Raw genomic sequence first — 19,658 nt, 5'->3', positions numbered from 1 at the left:
GGAATATAACTTTCTTCCAATATTGTTGAATGAACTAACAGATACCATAAAATGGAACAGACAACATTCACTTTACTCAAAATTCAATACAACCACAAAAATCACTATTGCACAATTATTTATCTTTCTAAAAATACACTGTCAAGTTTTCTGGCAAATTGGTTCCATTGCGGTGTGGTATGGGGTCATCATCAGTCTAAAACAATATCATGCCATCAAAATAATTATTTAACTTGTAGAATATTTAAATCAATTAGTATCAAAACTAGAGTTGCCTACATATTATAAAACAAAATATGTACTGTTTTTCAACTGACATAATGTTATAGAAAAAATTACCTTAATTTCTTGACCATTTTCCCAGCTAAGTTTCTTAGCTCGTGTAGGCATTCCACTACCTTGGACCCACAAACCAGTAGCGCGCCCTTGTTCGTTGGCGCGTGTAACTCCTGATGTTGTACCAGATAACTCTGATGTTTCAGGTGTAGGGCTTTCTTCTCCGCACTCGTACATACCATTTCTCTGTGACGCTCTCGACATTATACCTGGGAATAAAATAAAAATAAATAATAGAAAGAATTAAAATTAAAAAATATATTACGAATTATTAATAACTACTTTACTCACTTCGAACTGTTGCAGTATAATCCGCTTGAGCTCTTCTTTCTAAACTATTAGCAATAATTGTGCTAGCCCCGGCGCTAAGTGTGCTTTCCGAGCCTCCCAAACCATTTGCTGAAACTCCTGCACTTCTAGCAAGCGCACCTCCAATCATACCTAAACCGCCAATTGTATGCTGCGGTGGTTTTTGTTGAGAACGTAAAAAGCCCCCAGTATCGTTTACGTGTATACGATTTCTAGACATTCGTTTTGGTTTCTTGCTGCTGAGAAAAAATCGTATTTAGTACCACATTTGTTTAAAACTGAATAGAAATATTTTTTATACAATGCACATAAAAATTTAACATTGGGCTAAATACTTACACCTTATATATATAAACCGAGAGTGCTGCAATAACAACTGCAAACAAACCAAGCAGTGCGGTAAAAGCCGTAACCAAACCCCAATCGGCTAAAGTACCACCTCTCGTTGGAGCACCTCTACCAATAGCTCCTGCACCCGGTGCTCCACCAACTCGCACCGTCACTGGAACTGAACTGGAGCGTGGCGGTACCCCGCTATCCGTTGCCGTGGCTACTAAATGAACCAGAACGCCACCGGAGCTATCATTATTAGATTTACCATTTCCGCCTAGGAGAGTTTCGATAGCGCCAGGTCGAAGAAACAATGCTCCACTTGGATCCAACGAGAACATGCTGGAGAAATAGTAAGTTAAAATATTGATCAACTGACCAGAACTGTACGAAATTCGGGTTTACCTCGAATAACTTCCACGTAAAGTCAAGGTAAGAACATCGCCTCTATCGCCATCTGCTGCTTCTAATCTGCCAAGTAATAAACCAGCTGTTGTCGTAGGAGTTCCTTTGCTTCCTGGCAATCCTGGTGCAGCAAATTCATAATGTGCGCGTCGAAAACGTGGTTCCCAGTCGTTGACATTAACTACAGACACATCCAATAATGCTGTAGCATTCTGAAATCATATGACAAATAATCCGATTTAAAATACAAATCAAAAATATATATTCTACATACTTTAATTTATTAAAATCCAAAACAAAGTAATTTTAACTCACAGCACGACCATCCGTAGCTAATATATGACACCGATGTTTGGTAGCAACTTCGTAATCGAGACTCGCCTTTAAAAGAACCTCACCTGCAGGAGATATTGCAAAAAGACCTCGACAACCAGCTTCAATTAAGGAATATCGAACCGCCTATAAAGGACAGAATATACTCAATTTTAAATAATTAATTATTCACTTTATTTATGTAATCACGTTAAAACAAATTTTCTTACCGGGTCTCCTGGTCTATTCGTAGGTAGCATTATCAGCCTGGTGCCTACAGGCGAATCTTCTGATATATCAATATTAAGTTCGGATTGAAAAAAAATCAATGGAGCTCTGATAGCTCCATTTGAAGATGGTCCATAGCCCGCACGTGACACTATTAATGTGGCAAGTGCATATCTATCAGAGTTATCTTCCTGGGTCGCCTAAAAAATAAATTAAAATCAAAATAGAAAAAATATTTTTAGGTTTAGCATTTAGTGAATCAATGCCAATATTTTCGTAATTACCTTCAAAACAAGAGTGACTGGTTGTACCAGGTCACCAGACTTCAGATCAGTGACTAATGTCAATGCACCAGTTTTGGGGTCAACCCTGAAAAGCGAAGACGCCGGAGGTGCTGGTGGTGCTAATGAATATGTTAAAGAAGCCCTCAACCCAGCGTCTTGATCAATTGCCCCTATCGGTCGAGGTAATGTCCGTAATACAGCCCCCTAATAGAATATTGAGAAAATAAATCAAACTAATTATAAAAAATAATAAATCATAATTATAAATTGAAACTTACACTAAAACCAAAAAGATCTTGAAAATTATGTACATATGTGGGATACATCAAAACTAATAAGTACAATAATTTTAAAATCTCTCAAATCATTTAATTAAATTTAATATATTTATTTATGCCAAATAATTTTTAAAGGAAAAAAATATTTGTCAGAAGTGGGATTCGAACCCACGCCCTCATAGAGGACCAGAACGCTCGGCCTGTTTACACAGGCAAGGTTAACCTTGAGTCTGGCGCCTTAGACCGCTCGGCCATCCTGACATATGGAACGAGTTGCTCAAATACGATACATATTCAGAACAACTATTATCAATTATTCAACTTTAATCAAAAATGAACCGAATAGAAATATATTCTTTATTATCATCAATATTAAAAAAAGGCCTTGCGATTATAAACATTTTTTATATATAAACAACTATTTTAGTATTTAATTTCTTACCCTTCTAGCCCCTTCAGGAACGATGGCAGTATAAGCTTCGTCCAAGAATTTTGGATTTTGGTCGTCAGCATCAGCAACAAAGACCTAAATAAAATAAAATATTCATTAAAGAAAAAACATTTTTATAATAATTGCATTATTAGAAATTATTTGTACATTTTCTTTAAATTCTGTATATCATTTTTAAAATTTGAATAAAAACTTAAAATTGTGTCTATTAATTAATGTGATATTGTAGGCGAACAAATGGTTTCGATCTTTACAAAGTCATATAACAAGACTCCGTGGCGCAACGGTAGCGCGTCTGACTCCAGATCAGAAGGTTGCGTGTTCAAATCACGTCGGGGTCAATTCAATTTTTATCATTTTTTATTATAATTTATAATTAATTATGGTGCATAAAAGAAAATTTAATTACACCTATCTATTTTTTTATGATATCATACATACAATTCACCGCATTCTACTATAAATTGCATTCTTCATGAAGAATGCATTTCCTTTGTAAATTAAATATTAAGCGATAAATAATGGATACATTTCCTTTGTAAATGAATTATTAAGCGATAAATGATATAAAATATTAATAGTAAACAAAACTCACATCTAATTTTGTGTCTGTAAACTTTGGAGGATTTCCTTGATCTTGCGCTCTTAATCCCACTGTAAAATTGGGCATAGTCTCAAAATCCAAAGGCTTCCTTAAAATTAATGTGCCTTCCAGAGGCGTAACAAAAGCAAATATATCCTAAAATGTAAATATAAAAACAATTATGTAGAAATTTATGTTACTGCATATATAAATATAAATGTATTATGTGTAATGAATAATTAGGAGAGAGTATTGAAAAGTTAATATTACCGAATTTGGTCCTGGTAATACAGAATATTCCACAGTAGAAAAAGGACCTTGTTGATCCGCATCAACAGCCCTTGCACCTTGCAAAACCCTAAAAATAAAATATATTTATAAAGAGGCAATTAATAAATGTTATGATAAATAGCTTTTTTTACATAAGAATATAATATAATAGTAAAGTATATAAAACAAAAAATGTTAAAATAATAAATTTGAAAAGAAGAAAAAATATTTCCCATACCGGGAATCGAACCCGAGCCTCCTGGGTGAAAGCCAGGTATCCTAGCCACTAGACCATATGGGAGTTGAAAGAGAAGAGAATAACACTGTATATCAATATATTTACCTTGTACCGGGCACGGTCACTTCTGACAGTGTGAGTGTATAAGGAGCGCCTATCCATTGCGGAGCATTGTCATTAGCATCAGTTACACGAATATTTACAGGTATTACAAAACTCTGAAAATAAATACGTGTAATATAATGTATCTGTGTATAGAGCATAGTATTATATACACGAAACAATATGAACAGAGCATATGCGTCGGTGGTGTAATGGTCAGCATAGTTGCCTTCCAAGCAGTTGATCCGGTTCGATTCCCGGCCGACGCAAGATATTTTTTTTTTCAAATTAATTAATTTTGATATTATTTATAATACTTATTATTCAACAGTTGTGATTCTTTTGCTGATTAAACATTCATTATTTAAATTTACACATTCATTCATATGAACATTTACACCATCATTTCATACTTGTTAATTCCACATTTAAACATTTACTAAATCAACATACTTACTCATTCACTAATTTACTCGTTTAATCAATTGCTAACTTACTCATTCACTAATTTACTCGATTAATCAATTGCTAACTTACTCATTCTGAAACTTACTCATTTTGAAATTTACTCATTCAGGAATTTACTCATTTATAATTTACTGAATTTATATTTATTCATTTATTCATTTGCTCATTTATTCATTTGCTCATTTATTCATTTGCTCATTTATTCATTTGCTCATTTATTCATTTGCTCATTTATTCATTTGCTCATTTATTCATTTGCTCATTTATTCATTTGCTCATTTATTCATTTGCTCATTTATTCATTTGCTCATTTACTCATTGCTCATTTGCCCATTTACTCATTTGCCCGTTTACTCATTTGCCCGTTTACTCATTTGCCCGTTTACTCATTAGCTCATTTTTTCATTAGCTTATTTGCTCATTTGCTCATTTGCTCATTTGCTCATTTGCTCATTTGCTCATTTGCTCATTTGCTCATTTGCTCATTTGCTCATTTGCTCATTTGCTCATTTGCTCATTTGCTCATTTGCTCATTTGCTCATTTGCTCATTTGCTCATTTGCTCATTTGCTCATTTGCTCATTTGCTCATTTGCTCATTTGCTCATTTGCTCATTTGCTCAATAACTCATTTATTATTTCTTGAATTTTCACAACTCACCGGATCTCCAGACAATCTCCTGTCGCAAATTACATTAACATAGACCGAAGATGGTCCTTGTCTTCCTTCTTTATCCAGTGGCGCCCTTAAAACCAAATCCCTCGAACCTGCTGCGATTTGTACAGGACTATCTCTTTCACGAAGTCCCAACGTGATATCACCACCGATTATTCTTGGATCACCTAGTATACTTAAGCTACCTAAAATATTAGATTAAATTATAACAGTTGGATTGAAATTATTATAATATAAAACTTACCAATTATCGAACCGACCGGTAAATCTTCGCTTACAAAAAAACTTTCTGCAGATCCACCACCTTCCAGAAAACATCGACTATCAGCTGATACTATAATAAAAATATTATCAGGCATATTGTAATAAAAATATGAAAAGAATTTTAGTTTCTGTTTTTACCTAAAAATTTACTTGACTTGATTTTTATTTTTTAATTTTAAATTCTTATTAATAATACTTGGTCAGTCAGAACAATTTTAACAAATAATTCTTATATCTTATATGCTCTGAATGTTCAATTTAGAACTTCAATTGATAATGGTATAATTTTAATTCAAATATATATTTTGAGGAAGATGTTCTATGTAAAAAAGGTATTTTCGTGATTCAATTTTTTGCTATAAATTTACTATTTACTATCATGAATAGCTAGACCTACTTCTACTATTAGTTTCTGCGAATAAAAAGTTAAGCTAGTAAAAAATTATTTTTACATTCCCAAGAAACAGATAAATATATAAATGATATATTCATGATTTTTAGCTGATTGTGAGATTACAAACAGTACATTCTAATTATTGTTATGATGTATAACATCTATAGTGTTAAGATCAAGAACATAATCTTGATGAGAAATAGATTTAAATTTCCATTAGTTCAGCAAAACTATTGTTTCAATAGTATTGTTTATATTACAAGCCATGTCAATGATCATTAGTAAAACTTAAACGAATATTGATGTTTGTTTTAGGTTTTAAGAAAACGAAAGATTTATATTTTCTTTTCTACAATAGAGTAATCGAAAAGACTTTAATTATGATTACCAACCTGAATTACTCTTACATATGTAAGTAAACGAGAACAGATTTCATCTAAATTGCAGGAATACTGGTTACTGTAACTTTGATGATTCTGGTGTCATTAAAAAACTGATTGAATATATTTCATTTTTTATATTGATCTGAAGACCTAGTTCTGTACTTAAGTAAGTAAATAGCATCAAATTTAATGAATAGGAAAAGTAATTATTACAGGAATTCCGTATAATGCGTAACACTGATAATGATCATGTCTCTCTAGTAAGAGAACCTGTCTCAAACAAATCGACCCAGTTCACATCGAATACATGGGATGACTTAATTATCGGTGGTAAATGACTTAATCCATAGTCAATAATCAGAATCGTTTCAATATAAAAATAAAAAGTAAACTTTACTCAAAATTATAAAAAATGCACAAGCCCGAAAAGTAACGAAATGCCAATTGCACTTTGTATCTTGCATCTCATTTAGGCAAACTTTTCCAAATAATTTGAAGAACTTTGTTTTTCATATTTGATTATGGATTACATCCAGACCAGAGCAACCATTAAAGAAAAATCACCTAAATATAGGCATTATTTATACAAGATTGAAATATTTTTTTTATTCATACCTTTCTATTGATATCTAATCGTAGTCACTTAAAATTCTTTATTTTTACAGACGACTAACTTTCAAATGTCGGGCAGATCGCGCATTTCTAATAGGTACTAGTTTTTATTTAGTCCACTATCATAAGAAAATGCAAAATTTGAAAAGAAATTACTCTGCTATCCGGTTAGAGCGGAAAATAAAAAATCTGTTGACAATAAAATTATTTGATGCTAAATTATCATAATAGATTTAATGGCTCGTATGGATAATACCAATACTAATTACTTTCACTTAATATAAAAACTAACAAAAAAAAATTATATAAAAACAAGTTTATGCAGATTCTTTTCAGAATATCATTCATTGTGTTATACAAATGCTTTCTTATATCAGTTATGATAAAAAATTGAGTTTAGGTAAAAATAGAAGTATTTTTACAAATGTAATTTATTGATTGATATATGGCAATTGGGAATTCAAAATTATACAAGCAATTTCATAATTTCGACAATTTTATTTATGTATTTAGAAAACGTATAAGTGTTAAATTGAATGTACAAACGTATAACTAAAACATAACAACTGCATGAAAATATATGTAATTATTCAATAGAAAGTATAACATAGTTGGCGATAGTGCCAATTTAATTATTAGAAATCATCAATTATTGATCGCGAACAATTTTAAATGTATATCTAATTGTGAGTTTTATATTCAAACATCGATAAATCTTGAAATAGAAAAGGTTTTGTATTCACTTATAATTAACAAAACGTGATTGCAATATTTTGTAATCTTTTTTACGACTTCCTTACAAAAATGTTTAAATGATTATAATATTCGTGCATTGTCTTTGTTCAAAATTTCCCAATGCAAAAGGAAAGATTCAGCGTAGCATGGCAAAGCATTAAGATATTTCAAAATTTGTTACAAAATAAATAATTTAATTAAACATATATTCAAATTGGATACATTATGATAATATGCATTAAAATTATTTAAACACATAATTGCAATGATTACTTTTACCAATGGTTCTTGGAAAACAATCCAATGATTGACTAATTCTAGTTTTGGTATATTTCTTATTATAATGCAACCCAATGGTTGCTATTTTCACTTATTCAGAACCAAATGGAAAAGCTATTTTTCACTTCGTTGCAACCAGGGCATCTTTGCTTTCGTATTTTCTATTGTGATTTTTTCTATATAAATTTTTGCAGTGAAGTCTAAAAGTACTATTTTCACTTGGAAACTATTTTTAATCAATAATTTCAAGTGATTCATCATTAATAGTAATAGAAAAAATACTAAATTAGAAAAACTGACGTTCATCAATGGTTTTTTAAAATGTTTATATGATATTACAAAATTATTTCATACATTTAAAGGTTTGTTTCTTATTATATTTTATTAGAGATTTTACGAAAAAAAAAAGAATTGCCCCGGGTGAGGATCGAACTCACGACCTTAAGATTATGAGACTTACGCGCTGCCTACTGCGCTACCGAGGCTATACAGGTCACCTGTACTTTACGCCATTTAAAGTGAATCAATATATGAAAAATTTTATTAAAATTTAACAAATTACATAAAATTAAAGAAGGTGTGAAATTAAATTAAGTGATTTAAAATACATATTGCACTAACAATATTTTTTATGAGTGATAGGTAAATATAAAACCATTATATGTTTAAAGATGCTAAAACTATCCTACACGTGTTATGTATCTTGTATCCTATCGAGAAGGAAAACCAAAAATTCTTAAAATTTGATCACGTGATTAAGAATGGCCCCACATGATTTGATTACCTGCGATTACCACTCCTAAATTTTGAGAATTGATATAAATTTCGTAAAATTTCATAAATTTTGTTGACAAAAAATTATGTGGGAAGGGTGGGGTCTAGTAGATATCATGTATATTTATTTTTGACCTGAAATAAAAAAAACTAAAATTTTACGAATTTTCGTTAATTTTAAAAACTCGATCGAAAAATTTTACGAAACTAAAAATACACGTGATCTTTGGTCGTGGAGAGAGATAATTTTGAATATCACGACGTATCACCAAGGGAGAGGAGGGAGAGGGTTCCAAAAATTCCTAAAAATCGATCACGTGATAAATGGACGTCCCCTAAACTACTTTCTGAATTTTAACACGTTAATCACCAAGATAAGACCAAAAATTTCTCACATGGGCAATTGTAATTTTGTTAGATAATCGAGTTCAAAAGGTATCAAGAAAATATGATAAACCTATGATCAAAAATTTTTTTTCAGCAAAATTAATGGAAAAACACTATTTTTTAAATATCTCGACAAGTCTTCTACCAGATCGACATAGCTCATGTAGAACTTCTTAGCATCAGGACATATATGACTGACAAGACGATAAACGTGTTAAAAGACTTCACAAAAAAGGCTACAATAAAAATGATTTGATTTTTTTAGACAAAGGTTATCTTTAAGCCTGGAAAGTTCTTTTTAATAAGTGCTATATATCATTTGAACCCATAAAATTTTCGATTCACTGTTTGCATCAGTGATAAAATAGAATTTTAACGCATTAAATAACAGTTATGAACCCAGTTCGCCTTTGTTCCAGTCGGAAGATCATATTTACCATGGTTGCTTACCGCCGATATTTTGTTCTAATTTGCCAGGGGAATCAAAATCCACTTATATAAAAATCCAAATAAAATAATTACCAAAAATAGTAATAGATAAGGATTTGATTATTTAAATCTTTGGTATTAATTAATAAGATATTTTACGATTTTTGGATTTAAATTGTGCATTTACACTCTAATATTGGTAAAGGCAACTGTTTCTAAAATTAGAAACTCTCCTAAAATCCCACTAACAACTCACACATTCAATTAATATGTGTTATGATTGTGATGGATGATATTCTGAAACCAATTAAAAGTATAATTAGATATACTTTTTTAGCATATATTAAATGGCAATCAGAACAATTATATTCTATAAGCTATAGGTCTATAATTTTGATCCCCATTTTATATGGCGGATCAAATATGGCGTGGTAGAAGATCTCCAGTAAGATATTTCTACTTTCTGAGATCACTATAGAGATCTCTCTATATAGAGTTGCAATTAGATATTTAAATCCAATTTTTACCTGTCTATTTTTTGCTGATAGAGTATTTCAAATACATCATTTTATTAAATGTTTGCAAACTCTGTGCGGTTGCAATAGTATAAAAAAGCACATACAGATAATAGTATCAGCAAATCAGTAATTCATTTAAAATGTAACTTATGCGCACGCTCTGTATATTTCTGATACCGCATAATTCAGAAAAAAAAGAAATTTACATTCCATTGAAGTTCAAGTTAATAGAGTAATTCTGCAAACCATAATAAATACAACATTATCATGGATTCAGAAAATAAATAAAAATTAAATCACGATGTGTCTGACCCAAACGCTGGGTAAATGACACTGCTAAGGTTTTCCTTGAAGCAATATTTTTGTTTAATCGTTTCCTTATTTCCTTAAAGAGTGATCACCATAAATAACTATAAGTAAATATAAATTTATTCACAAAGTCATGATAAATCCAAGTTCATATAAGATATCATCAAGTCCATTTACAAAATGCATCATCTTGATACTTTTGTCAAAGACCATGCAGAAGTACATTAAGACCACACCTTATTAAAAAATTCTTGTTAAACAATAAAAAAGTGTTTTATGTGACTTTGGTAATGAGATATAAGTCATGTAAATAAGATTCATATTCTGATAAAATATATGTTTTACCGTTAAAAAAGTCTTTCGCAAATCTGTATGTAATTTTTATATTTTTCGGGACGTGCCCAAACCGTGTCGAAATAAATTGTGTAGGTAAGGTAATTTTCTCACCTACTCAATAGGACTGTTAGCCAAAAACTGAGAAAAAAAAACAAACAACTGTTATGTTTTCGTACTATGTCAGTGGATTATGATAAAATTGTCACCTGATAGAAGAAGATTTTATTGCGTAGGTTAAGGAATTGTGATGTAAATGAAAATATATCCACAGCAACATTTATCAGAGACAACGAGATTATATCTAAATATAGCTATAATTTATAAAATCAACTGCAAAGTCTCAAAATACAAAAATAAGTTGAAAGTTAACTAACCTGGAAGCAACACATACTTTCAAAAATAGCTCGAGTAAAAAATAGAGCTAAGGAACTCTACTGGCTCATAGGTAACAAATCCAAATTACCTATTGAAAGCAAAGTAATATATAAAACAATAATAAAGCCGATATGGACCTACGGTGTGGAATTATGGGGATGTGCAAGAAAATCTCACATTGATTCAATTCAATGAGCTCAATCAAAAATTCTTAGGCAGATCGTAAACGCTCCAGGGTATGTCAGTAACAAAATTATTCATGACGACTTGAACATACCATTTTGAAAGATGTAATTACCAGTACCAGTCATCGCCATTTTGAGAAGTTGGAATCCCATCCCAATGAAATAATTAAACATCTTCTTCAAGAACCCCGATTTAGGAGGCTAAAAAGAAAAGTTCCAATTGATTTGAAGATAGATCAATTTCGATAAAAACCAGACTCGATATTGCCTCAGCTAGATTAGTTGTGCACTCAATGGAGTGGCATCTATTGTAATTTTTAAAAATTCAGCCAATTTATTTATGTGTGTGTGTGTATGACTGTGTGTAAGTATGTATACTGTGTGAGATATAATTTTGTAAATTCTGATTGCTATTAAATAAAGTATATAAATCAAAAAAAAAGTTGGAAGTCAACCTCAACATCAAATTAAATTTTTTTACTTGAGTATTGACAATGAATAAGTAGCAAAAAATAAAAATGATTATAAAGCGATATCATCACAATCAATAAAGAAACTAACAACGCCGTTTCTTTTCTTGTACATTTACAATGCAATAATATTTTTTGTTCTTCAGTTATGTACAACAATTTATTTAGTACTAATACAAGAATAATTTTCTTTTTTAATATCATGTTTTCATTGATAATTTCACTTTCTTTCGTGTGTTACACCTTTATGACTATACTAAACGTAAAAGTGCACTCAATTACAAGTTTTGCATGTTGAAAACGTTTGAGTAAAATTACTAAAATTTACAGACTTTTGATAATGAGAGTTTTCAATAAAACAACATTAGTTGTACAATAAAATACTGTAACTAGTGGTAGTATGGCATCGCGCCTTAAGGCAAATTGCTGTAACTTCCCGTACCGTAATAAAATTTTCGAGAAATTTTAAAAGTTTTCAAATATATTATTACAAATACTGTAACTTTCATTATTTTTGCTATCTTGTTATATCTGAGCAAATCAAATGTAAATCATAAATCATAAATCAATTTATCTCCAGAACATTAACAATCGTCATTTCATTATCGAATTCAATTACAAAAAAATAAAATAGTTGCCCAATTCTCACAAAAGTTGAAAAAGTGCTCCCGTATAGTGACAGTCTAAACGCATTTGCAAATAATTCTGTGCGACATTTTCACTTATATTGTGTTTAGCTTGGCGGCGTTTTCACATTTTTCAATAGTTTTCACAAAATCGGAAAAGTGCTCCAGTAAATAAACAGTCTAAACGCACTTGAGCAAACATTTGTACCAGAGTGGCGCTTAGACTGTGCTTAACCTGGGTGATTTTTTGTTTTGAAAAAAAAAATTAGAAACAAAATTTTTTTTCCAAAAGCAATTATTTTGTTGAAACAAGCAGAAAGTTCTTTGAATCATTTAAATCGGACGCTTAGTTTTCTCAAAAATTTCCATTTCTTTAACATTGAGCTTTATATCTCCGAAACCGCTGGGCCCACCTTTGCCAAAAACTGATAACCACTTTTCCCCGTCATTACGAACTGAATGTTTTTTAGATCATACAAATCGGATGATCCGTTATCTCAAAAACTCGATTTCTATTTTCTGCTCTCTTTGCTCCATATCTCCGTAACGGCTGGACCTGCCTTTGCCAAAAACTAATCAGCACTTCTCCCTATTAATAGGAATCAAATGTTTTTTGAACCATTCAAATCGGTTGATCGGTGAAAACGTGGACGAAAAATGCGGACATGCAAAACACACACACACACATCCATTTTTTCTGAAGTATGTCGCTTAAAAATGTTCAGAAACCTTCAAAACGTCGAGAAATGTAAAAATTTTCATTTTCGATTTTCGGCCCATTACTACGGGAAGTTAAAAAAATTACGTCAAAAATATTTCGAGGCTTTTCATTAGAATTTCTTATGCATACTCATTAGTAAAATCGTTAAAAGCTTGTATTGTGAAAGCTCATTAAAATCGAGCGAAAAATAAAATTAATAATTAATTTTTAACACGTAAATATATACATAAAAGTATACAGAGTATGAGTATGAGTCACACACGCTCGGCAGTAAGGAAGGACAGTCGTTGGTATTATTTTATTCGAAAAGCGGACGGAATGGGGCGCAGTCGCGCGTGATTCCTGTTAGAACGGGGGAGTTTGGTCGGACTCTACAGGTGCACGCGGACGACGCCGGCACACGATTCAGTATAGGAACAATTTATAGATTAAGTTTCCTGAATACATATTTGAACGAACACTATTTGCGGTGATGATGAACAAATCCCCGAGTGTATATCGAAGTTTCCTGGGTAATGGTTTTAAACGATGTCTACCGGGGGAAAGTACATGAAATTCGTATCATATTTGGTTAGACACGAAATCTGATATGATCATTGTGATCACATATGTTTATCAATTTAAAAAAAATATATCGTCGATGTGACAATTAGTTTTAAATAATTATCGCTATTTAATGTATCTAGTACTTCACAGTATTTGTAAAACACCTTGGGGACGGCTGTCCGCCTCAGTGGACAAACATACTCTGTGAGGCACAGGCTATTTTATAAACAATGACTCAGTTTGCATCGAAAAAATGAATAAATTACATATAGCAGTGATAAACAGTATTGTATTTTGAAAATAATTTTAATCATAAATTTAAATAATAAATTAGTAGTATTTTTAGCCTTTTTTTGCTATGTGGTCTTTTTTTTTAATATTTAAAACGACCGGGCGCTCTTAAATATAGCAAAACGACTGGTAAATTTTGTGAATTAAGCAGTGGTGAAGATGAGTTTCAAATAGACATTCATACAAACAAATTTTACGAAATTACTATTCGCACCGAAGATAGTGATGAATGTGATGATGATATTATCCAACCAACAAAAGGAGAAGAAGTTGAACAAATTAAATGAAGAGCGGAAAGACATTAGCGAAAGTGCCGATTCTCTTTCAATAATCGAGTTTGACATACATCAACAAACACCCCGACAACAAATACCAAGCAATATAAGACATCCAATAGATAATTTTACTTTATATTTTACAAATGAATTATTAGACATCAGTTTTATTAGAAAAAACAAACCATTATGGCAACACAAAAATGAACAAATATACTGACTAATCAGTGGCATATTCTAAATGCGAGAGAAAGAAAAAGGGATTGTATTGTCTGCTCTAACAGAAAAGCACTAGGAGGAAGGCGGCGAACAACATTTCACTGTAAAACATGTCAAAATCATCCAGCTATGCATTTTGGAAATTGTTTTGAACGTCACTATTCTTTATAAAATGATCAAGAATAAATTAATATTATAAATGTATGTCCTTCAATGACCACAAATTTTTATCAAACAAATTGCATAACATGCACAATAAAATCAAGTTTACAGCCGGTACAGTAGATTGTTTTGAAATCGGTGCCGTCCCGCAAATGTTAATATTTAGCATAGAAGAGGCAAAGAACTGATGACATATTATTATTTATTGATATAATAAAATTATGTATATAAATAAAATCAAAACAATATATTCATATGATCAGGAATGACTTTCAAAATGTCAGCATTCAGCAATGTCTAGTTAAAATATAAAAAAAAATTGCGGAGAAGACACTAAGCCTGAGATTTCAGTTATATACTTACACATATACAGTTGTGTTTGAAAATAAATTACACAACCCAACAATACCAGAGCTTTACAATAAATTATCTTAGCAAATATCATTAATAATGATATAAACAAAAAATAGATGATATAGTTCTAGTATAAAAACGTAGTAAAAGAAACATATTAATTCCAAATCTAAATACAAATATAATTTTCGTCTTAATTTTATTATGCTAAAAATTTGAATAATTTCTATCAAAGTTTAATAAATCTTTTTTTATTAAGAACATTTGTACAACATAAGCGATATTTATCCGTTAATTAATGCGAATAAGTAAGGAAACGCGAACTAAAAACCATCGATGCGATTATGGAGAGTTGCTCTGAAAGTAGTACTGTTTATCCATCGCTGTATTTATTACAAGAACTTCTACATATTTAATTTTAAGATATCAAGTGGAATTACAGGACCAAATCGAACTTATTGGAAATTATTTTTAACCAATAATAAACCAAAACAAAGTAACTATCCAAAAATGACTAATATCACAAATAGAACGCTCTAAAGGAATTTAGAAGATAATTGTGATAGCTACATATCGAAAATGATGTTTTTGTTACATGCATTTACTAGATATAAATATTAAATTTACTGAAAATATAAATTATTTTTGAACAATAATAAATACATTGCCTAATAATACATGATCATCGAAAATAACTGCATTATTTTCCAAAAGGTATGTCCTGATGGCTAATTAGAAAGATACCTGGCAGAGTCAAATATTGACGATTTTGAGAATTTAGATCTAAAATATGATAAGTGGAAACACCCTTTCGGGGTGTATTGCTGAAATATATTAAACATAAGTATTTAATAAAAATCTAGATATATTAATAAATAATGGCAAACCATTGGGTTGCATTTTAATATCACATCTTATAGAACGTATATTGTTTTGATTGAGTTCAAACAAGAAAAACTGAAATTAAACATTTTTCACAGTAATCACAAAAGTCCCTTTGAAGAGTCTATGAGTAATAAATAAAAACAAGATGAAATTATAAATTAGCAGTAGCAATCGCAATGCAATCAATAACACAAAATAAATTTAGTAGTACAACTAATAAAATTATTTTAATATCTCTAAAGTGGTCAAGAGTAGAACTACATGTACTAGTAGTGGACAAGATCTATACTTTCCTCCATAATTTGATAAGTAGCGGTCAATATCTATATACTTTTTCCCAAAATTCGCATGAGTAGAACTTCATAGACCAGTGGTGATCAATATAATACTTATGTTCAAAATTCTCAAAAGCGGAAACTATATGAATCAGTGGTGGTCAATATCTAAGCACTTCTCCAGAATTTTTAAGAGTAGACCTAAATGAACTGGTGTTGGTCAATATCTAAACATCTCTCCAGAATTTATAAAGGTGGATCTTCATGGTCTAGGGATGATCAATCTCAAGAGTGGAACTTAATGAATTAGCAGTAGTGAATATCTAAACATCTCTCCAATATTCTCAAGAGTAGATCTTAATGAACCAGTGGTGGCCAATATCTATACTTCACTTGATAATTATCAAGAATTGATCTTTAGTGGTCTACACTGGAAGCCAATATCTATACTTGTTTTCAAAATTCTGAAGAGTGAATCTTTATGGACCAGTGGTGATTAATATCGAAACTAGCGGAAGTTATTATCTATAAGTTTTTTCAAAACTGACAAGAGTGAATCTTTATGCGCAAGGGTAGTTAATATCTATAATACTTATCTGCAAAAACTCTCAAGAGTGGATCTCTATAGATCAGCGGTAGTCAATATCCGTACTTCTTTCCAAAATTATCGAAAGTTGATTTTCATGGACCAGTGGTGATCCATATCTGAACTTCTCCCAAAAATGATCAAGACTCGAGTTTACCGACTAGTAAGGGTGATTATCCTTATTGGTCATTTACAAATGCGGCCCTGGGGTGATCAACAGATCCATGTGTGGCGTTCGGCGAAGGGAGCACACGTACGGCGAAGATATCGGATGTGGAGCATTTACCGACCGTAACGAGACACCTCACAAGCTCGTACAAATGAAATCACTTTCTACTCGCGATAAACATCTCTTTCCTAACAAACGAAATAACGAACGCTTTTCAAAAGACTTCAAAGATCCATTTTCGAATTGTTTCGCATTCGAAGAACCATTGTTGTTGATATCATCAACGGATTTTCTATTTGAGAAATTAATGCTAGGCTAATTCGTATACAAAGTGGAGAAGAATTAGCAACTAGAAGAAGAAGATTAAGTAATGTAAAGATGATGGTGAACTGACTGTGAAACTAGAATTGGTATTTTCATACAAAGATCTGTATATGCAAAATAAACTAATTAACATATCTCAATAACTATAATAATTAATATATCCCATGACATCGTGCCTTAAGGCAAATTGCTGGAACTTTCCGTAGCGTTTAACATTATTTTTTTGAAAATTTTGAAAAAAAAATATTTAGAAAAAAATTGTAAAAGAAGAAGGAATTGTGAAAAGAAAATTTACAATTTTTTTCTAAGCGATTGCGCTTCTTGTCAATACAAATCTAATATTTTTCGAATCATTCAATTGTTGAACTGTGCTCTCGAAATCGCGAACGAAAAATTGTATCCAAACATACAGCTATGCATTCTACATACAGGATACAGGCACACACACACCAAATATATCAGAAAAGGGCGAATGGGACTTCGCTCAATTAAAAGCTAAGTATAAAGTCAAGGTAAGAATTGTAATATTCTAGATCCTCCCCCCATGAAGTAATGTCTAACGGCGGTTTCCGTGAGGACCAGAGGCAAGGGCAAAGCGGAGGTTTTAGTCGGTAATGAATCCGACATACCCTGACAAAAGACCAGTCTAGGATGCATAAAGGCATTTTCTTCGCTATATAGAAAAAACACGAAATATGTCAATTTTTCTAGCAATAAGTTATGGCAAAATGTTCAGAAAGCCTTGAAACGTGAAGACTCATCAATTCATTCATTTTATTTTTTTCGCGATTACTAAAACTTACCCTACAGAAAGTTAAAAACAAATAAATAAAATATCTTCGATAAGAAAAGCAAAATTGCAACATTTAAATTTTTCATACTTTTACAAGACTCAATTTAAGTAACCCTTGCTTTGGGAAAGGATGGCTTCTCGAACAAGTTTCTTATGTGATTCTAATAAGAATTCCAAAATTTGAATATAAATAATATTGATTTTGAATCAACAATGGCATTATTTGTAGTTTTCAAAAACATTTCATAAAACATATTTCTGATTTGCCTAATAAAAAGAAACATTTTAAAATTATATAAACTTTGGAAGATTTTTGGAAAATTATATAACTTTTATTGGAAGATTGTAATATGTACGAAGCATTCATGATTATGAGAATCATAATTATGATGGTTTAAATTTTTCCTTATAAATTTGTTTACAGTATATAGGATGTGATTATTTAATTAAAACATTATTATTTTGTTAATCTTACCTCGAAAAACAAAAAATATCCAAACGAAGAGCAGTTGCATCCAACTGCATTTGTGTATAAGATATTTTAGGTCCATTTTCTTTTCTATATTGGTTTCGAGACCTGCGACGCGACATCTAAAAAAATAATAAAACAATTAGTAAAATTATAATTAAAAGTAATAAAATTATATTTAATAGTTAAATAAAACTTTGGGATATAGAAAATAAAATAAAATAAAATAAAATACGAAGTATACATTGTTAAAATCATGTCATATGCTATTCGTTAAGCATTTCAAAGTACTCCTATTTTTAACAAATATCTTATTGTACTTTTTTATGCGAGTTCAAATTAATTTTAATCAAATAATTAGCTTTATAATTATATCAACCAGATTTTTAAAATTAAATAGGACTAGGATTAATTAAATAAGACTTACAGGACTTATTTTAAATAATTTTCTATCAAAGTTTAACTGATGGCTTTTTATTTTTATGTGTCATAGCATGGCATAGTTCACACTCCAAAATATTATTTTTGGAAAATAATATGAAAAGAAATTATAATTTCGCCATCAGCTAAAACTTTGACAGAAAATTATTTAAAATAAATCGGATTTTCTAAAAAAATTACTTACCATTTGCAAATATAAGTTGAGTTATCCATCAATCCATTTATATATAATTATTGTCACCATAATGTATATTATTTTAAACACGACACTTCCCATAAATTTGCACCGAACCACACATTACTATTAAAAACTACTGAAAACACAATATTTATTTTGCGTAAAAAATTAAAACAGTACTTATTTCAAAATATTTCCTATCCTCTGATAACAATTTAAATAATATCTTACCAAAACACGTCTAGTTATTTTATTAAATTCATAACCAAAGCACTTCAACCGAATACGATTCGCACCGGCTGACGGTTGAAACAAAACTGGCGTCGCGTAACGAAAACAATTTTTACCACGCTTTGTTGTTTGGCAATGGAAGGGCATTGCCTGGATAATGTTTTGAAAATTGGCAATATGATTTTTTAAAAAAATATACTTCAGCATACTTCATTTCTATAATATTTTTACAATATTTCCCCATACACCGATTATGATAATATGTCGTTATATAATATTTATTTATTATTAAACACTGATATTGAAGATTTCAGTTCCTAAGTTGCAATATTTAAGTACATACTCGAAATATTGCACAAATTGTAATTTATGACTTGCAGTTACTTGAAATAAAA

General features: G+C 30.6%; 1 protein-coding gene and 5 non-coding genes across 6 annotated transcripts; 2 read left to right on the top strand and 4 right to left on the bottom strand.

The window, feature by feature from the left end:
* Positions 1–75: 75 nt before the first annotated feature.
* On the bottom strand, positions 76–18,530 carry LOC113370317 (protein dachsous-like). Its single transcript, XM_026610987.1, has 15 exons — positions 18,420–18,530; positions 5,513–5,602; positions 5,254–5,453; positions 4,130–4,242; positions 3,787–3,874; positions 3,529–3,672; positions 2,925–3,008; positions 2,205–2,408; positions 1,911–2,120; positions 1,696–1,839; positions 1,381–1,592; positions 985–1,317; positions 628–884; positions 340–545; positions 76–196 (listed from the first exon to the last, which is right to left on the bottom strand). Exons 1-15 carry the CDS (start codon positions 18,493–18,495, stop codon positions 128–130), a joined length of 2,430 nt encoding a protein of 809 aa, XP_026466772.1. The 5' UTR covers positions 18,496–18,530; the 3' UTR covers positions 76–127.
* Trnal-caa lies at positions 2,630–2,743 on the bottom strand. The gene is made up of 2 exons: positions 2,706–2,743; positions 2,630–2,674 (listed from the first exon to the last, which is right to left on the bottom strand). It is a non-coding gene; the product is annotated as a tRNA-Leu (tRNA).
* Trnaw-cca lies at positions 3,203–3,274 on the top strand. Its single transcript has one exon. It is a non-coding gene; the product is annotated as a tRNA-Trp (tRNA).
* Trnae-uuc lies at positions 4,016–4,087 on the bottom strand. Its single transcript has one exon. It is a non-coding gene; the product is annotated as a tRNA-Glu (tRNA).
* Positions 4,325–4,395, top strand: Trnag-ucc. The gene has a single exon. It is a non-coding gene; the product is annotated as a tRNA-Gly (tRNA).
* On the bottom strand, positions 8,348–8,420 carry Trnam-cau. The gene has a single exon. It is a non-coding gene; the product is annotated as a tRNA-Met (tRNA).
* Positions 18,531–19,658: the final 1,128 nt, after the last annotated feature.

Source organism: Ctenocephalides felis, unplaced genomic scaffold (genome assembly GCF_003426905.1).
Source record: "Ctenocephalides felis isolate EL2017-DRISC unplaced genomic scaffold, ASM342690v1 CF-g0.4_SCAFFOLD_01492, whole genome shotgun sequence".
NCBI lineage: Eukaryota > Metazoa > Arthropoda > Insecta > Siphonaptera > Pulicidae > Ctenocephalides > Ctenocephalides felis.
The sequence above is the reverse complement of the archived record's forward strand: the minus strand, read 5'-3'. Positions and strand labels throughout refer to the sequence as shown.

Coding starts and splice junctions, on each gene's coding strand:
- LOC113370317 (XM_026610987.1), bottom strand. CDS start 18,495: ATGGACCTAAAATATCTTATACACAAATGCAGTTGGATGCAACTGCTC. Junction 5,603..18,419: donor GATATTTTTTGTTTTTCGAG/GTAAGATTAACA, acceptor TTTTTATTATAG/TATCAGCTGATAGTCGATGT. Junction 1,593..1,695: donor TAGCTACGGATGGTCGTGCT/GTGAGTTAAAAT, acceptor ATATGATTTCAG/AATGCTACAGCATTATTGGA.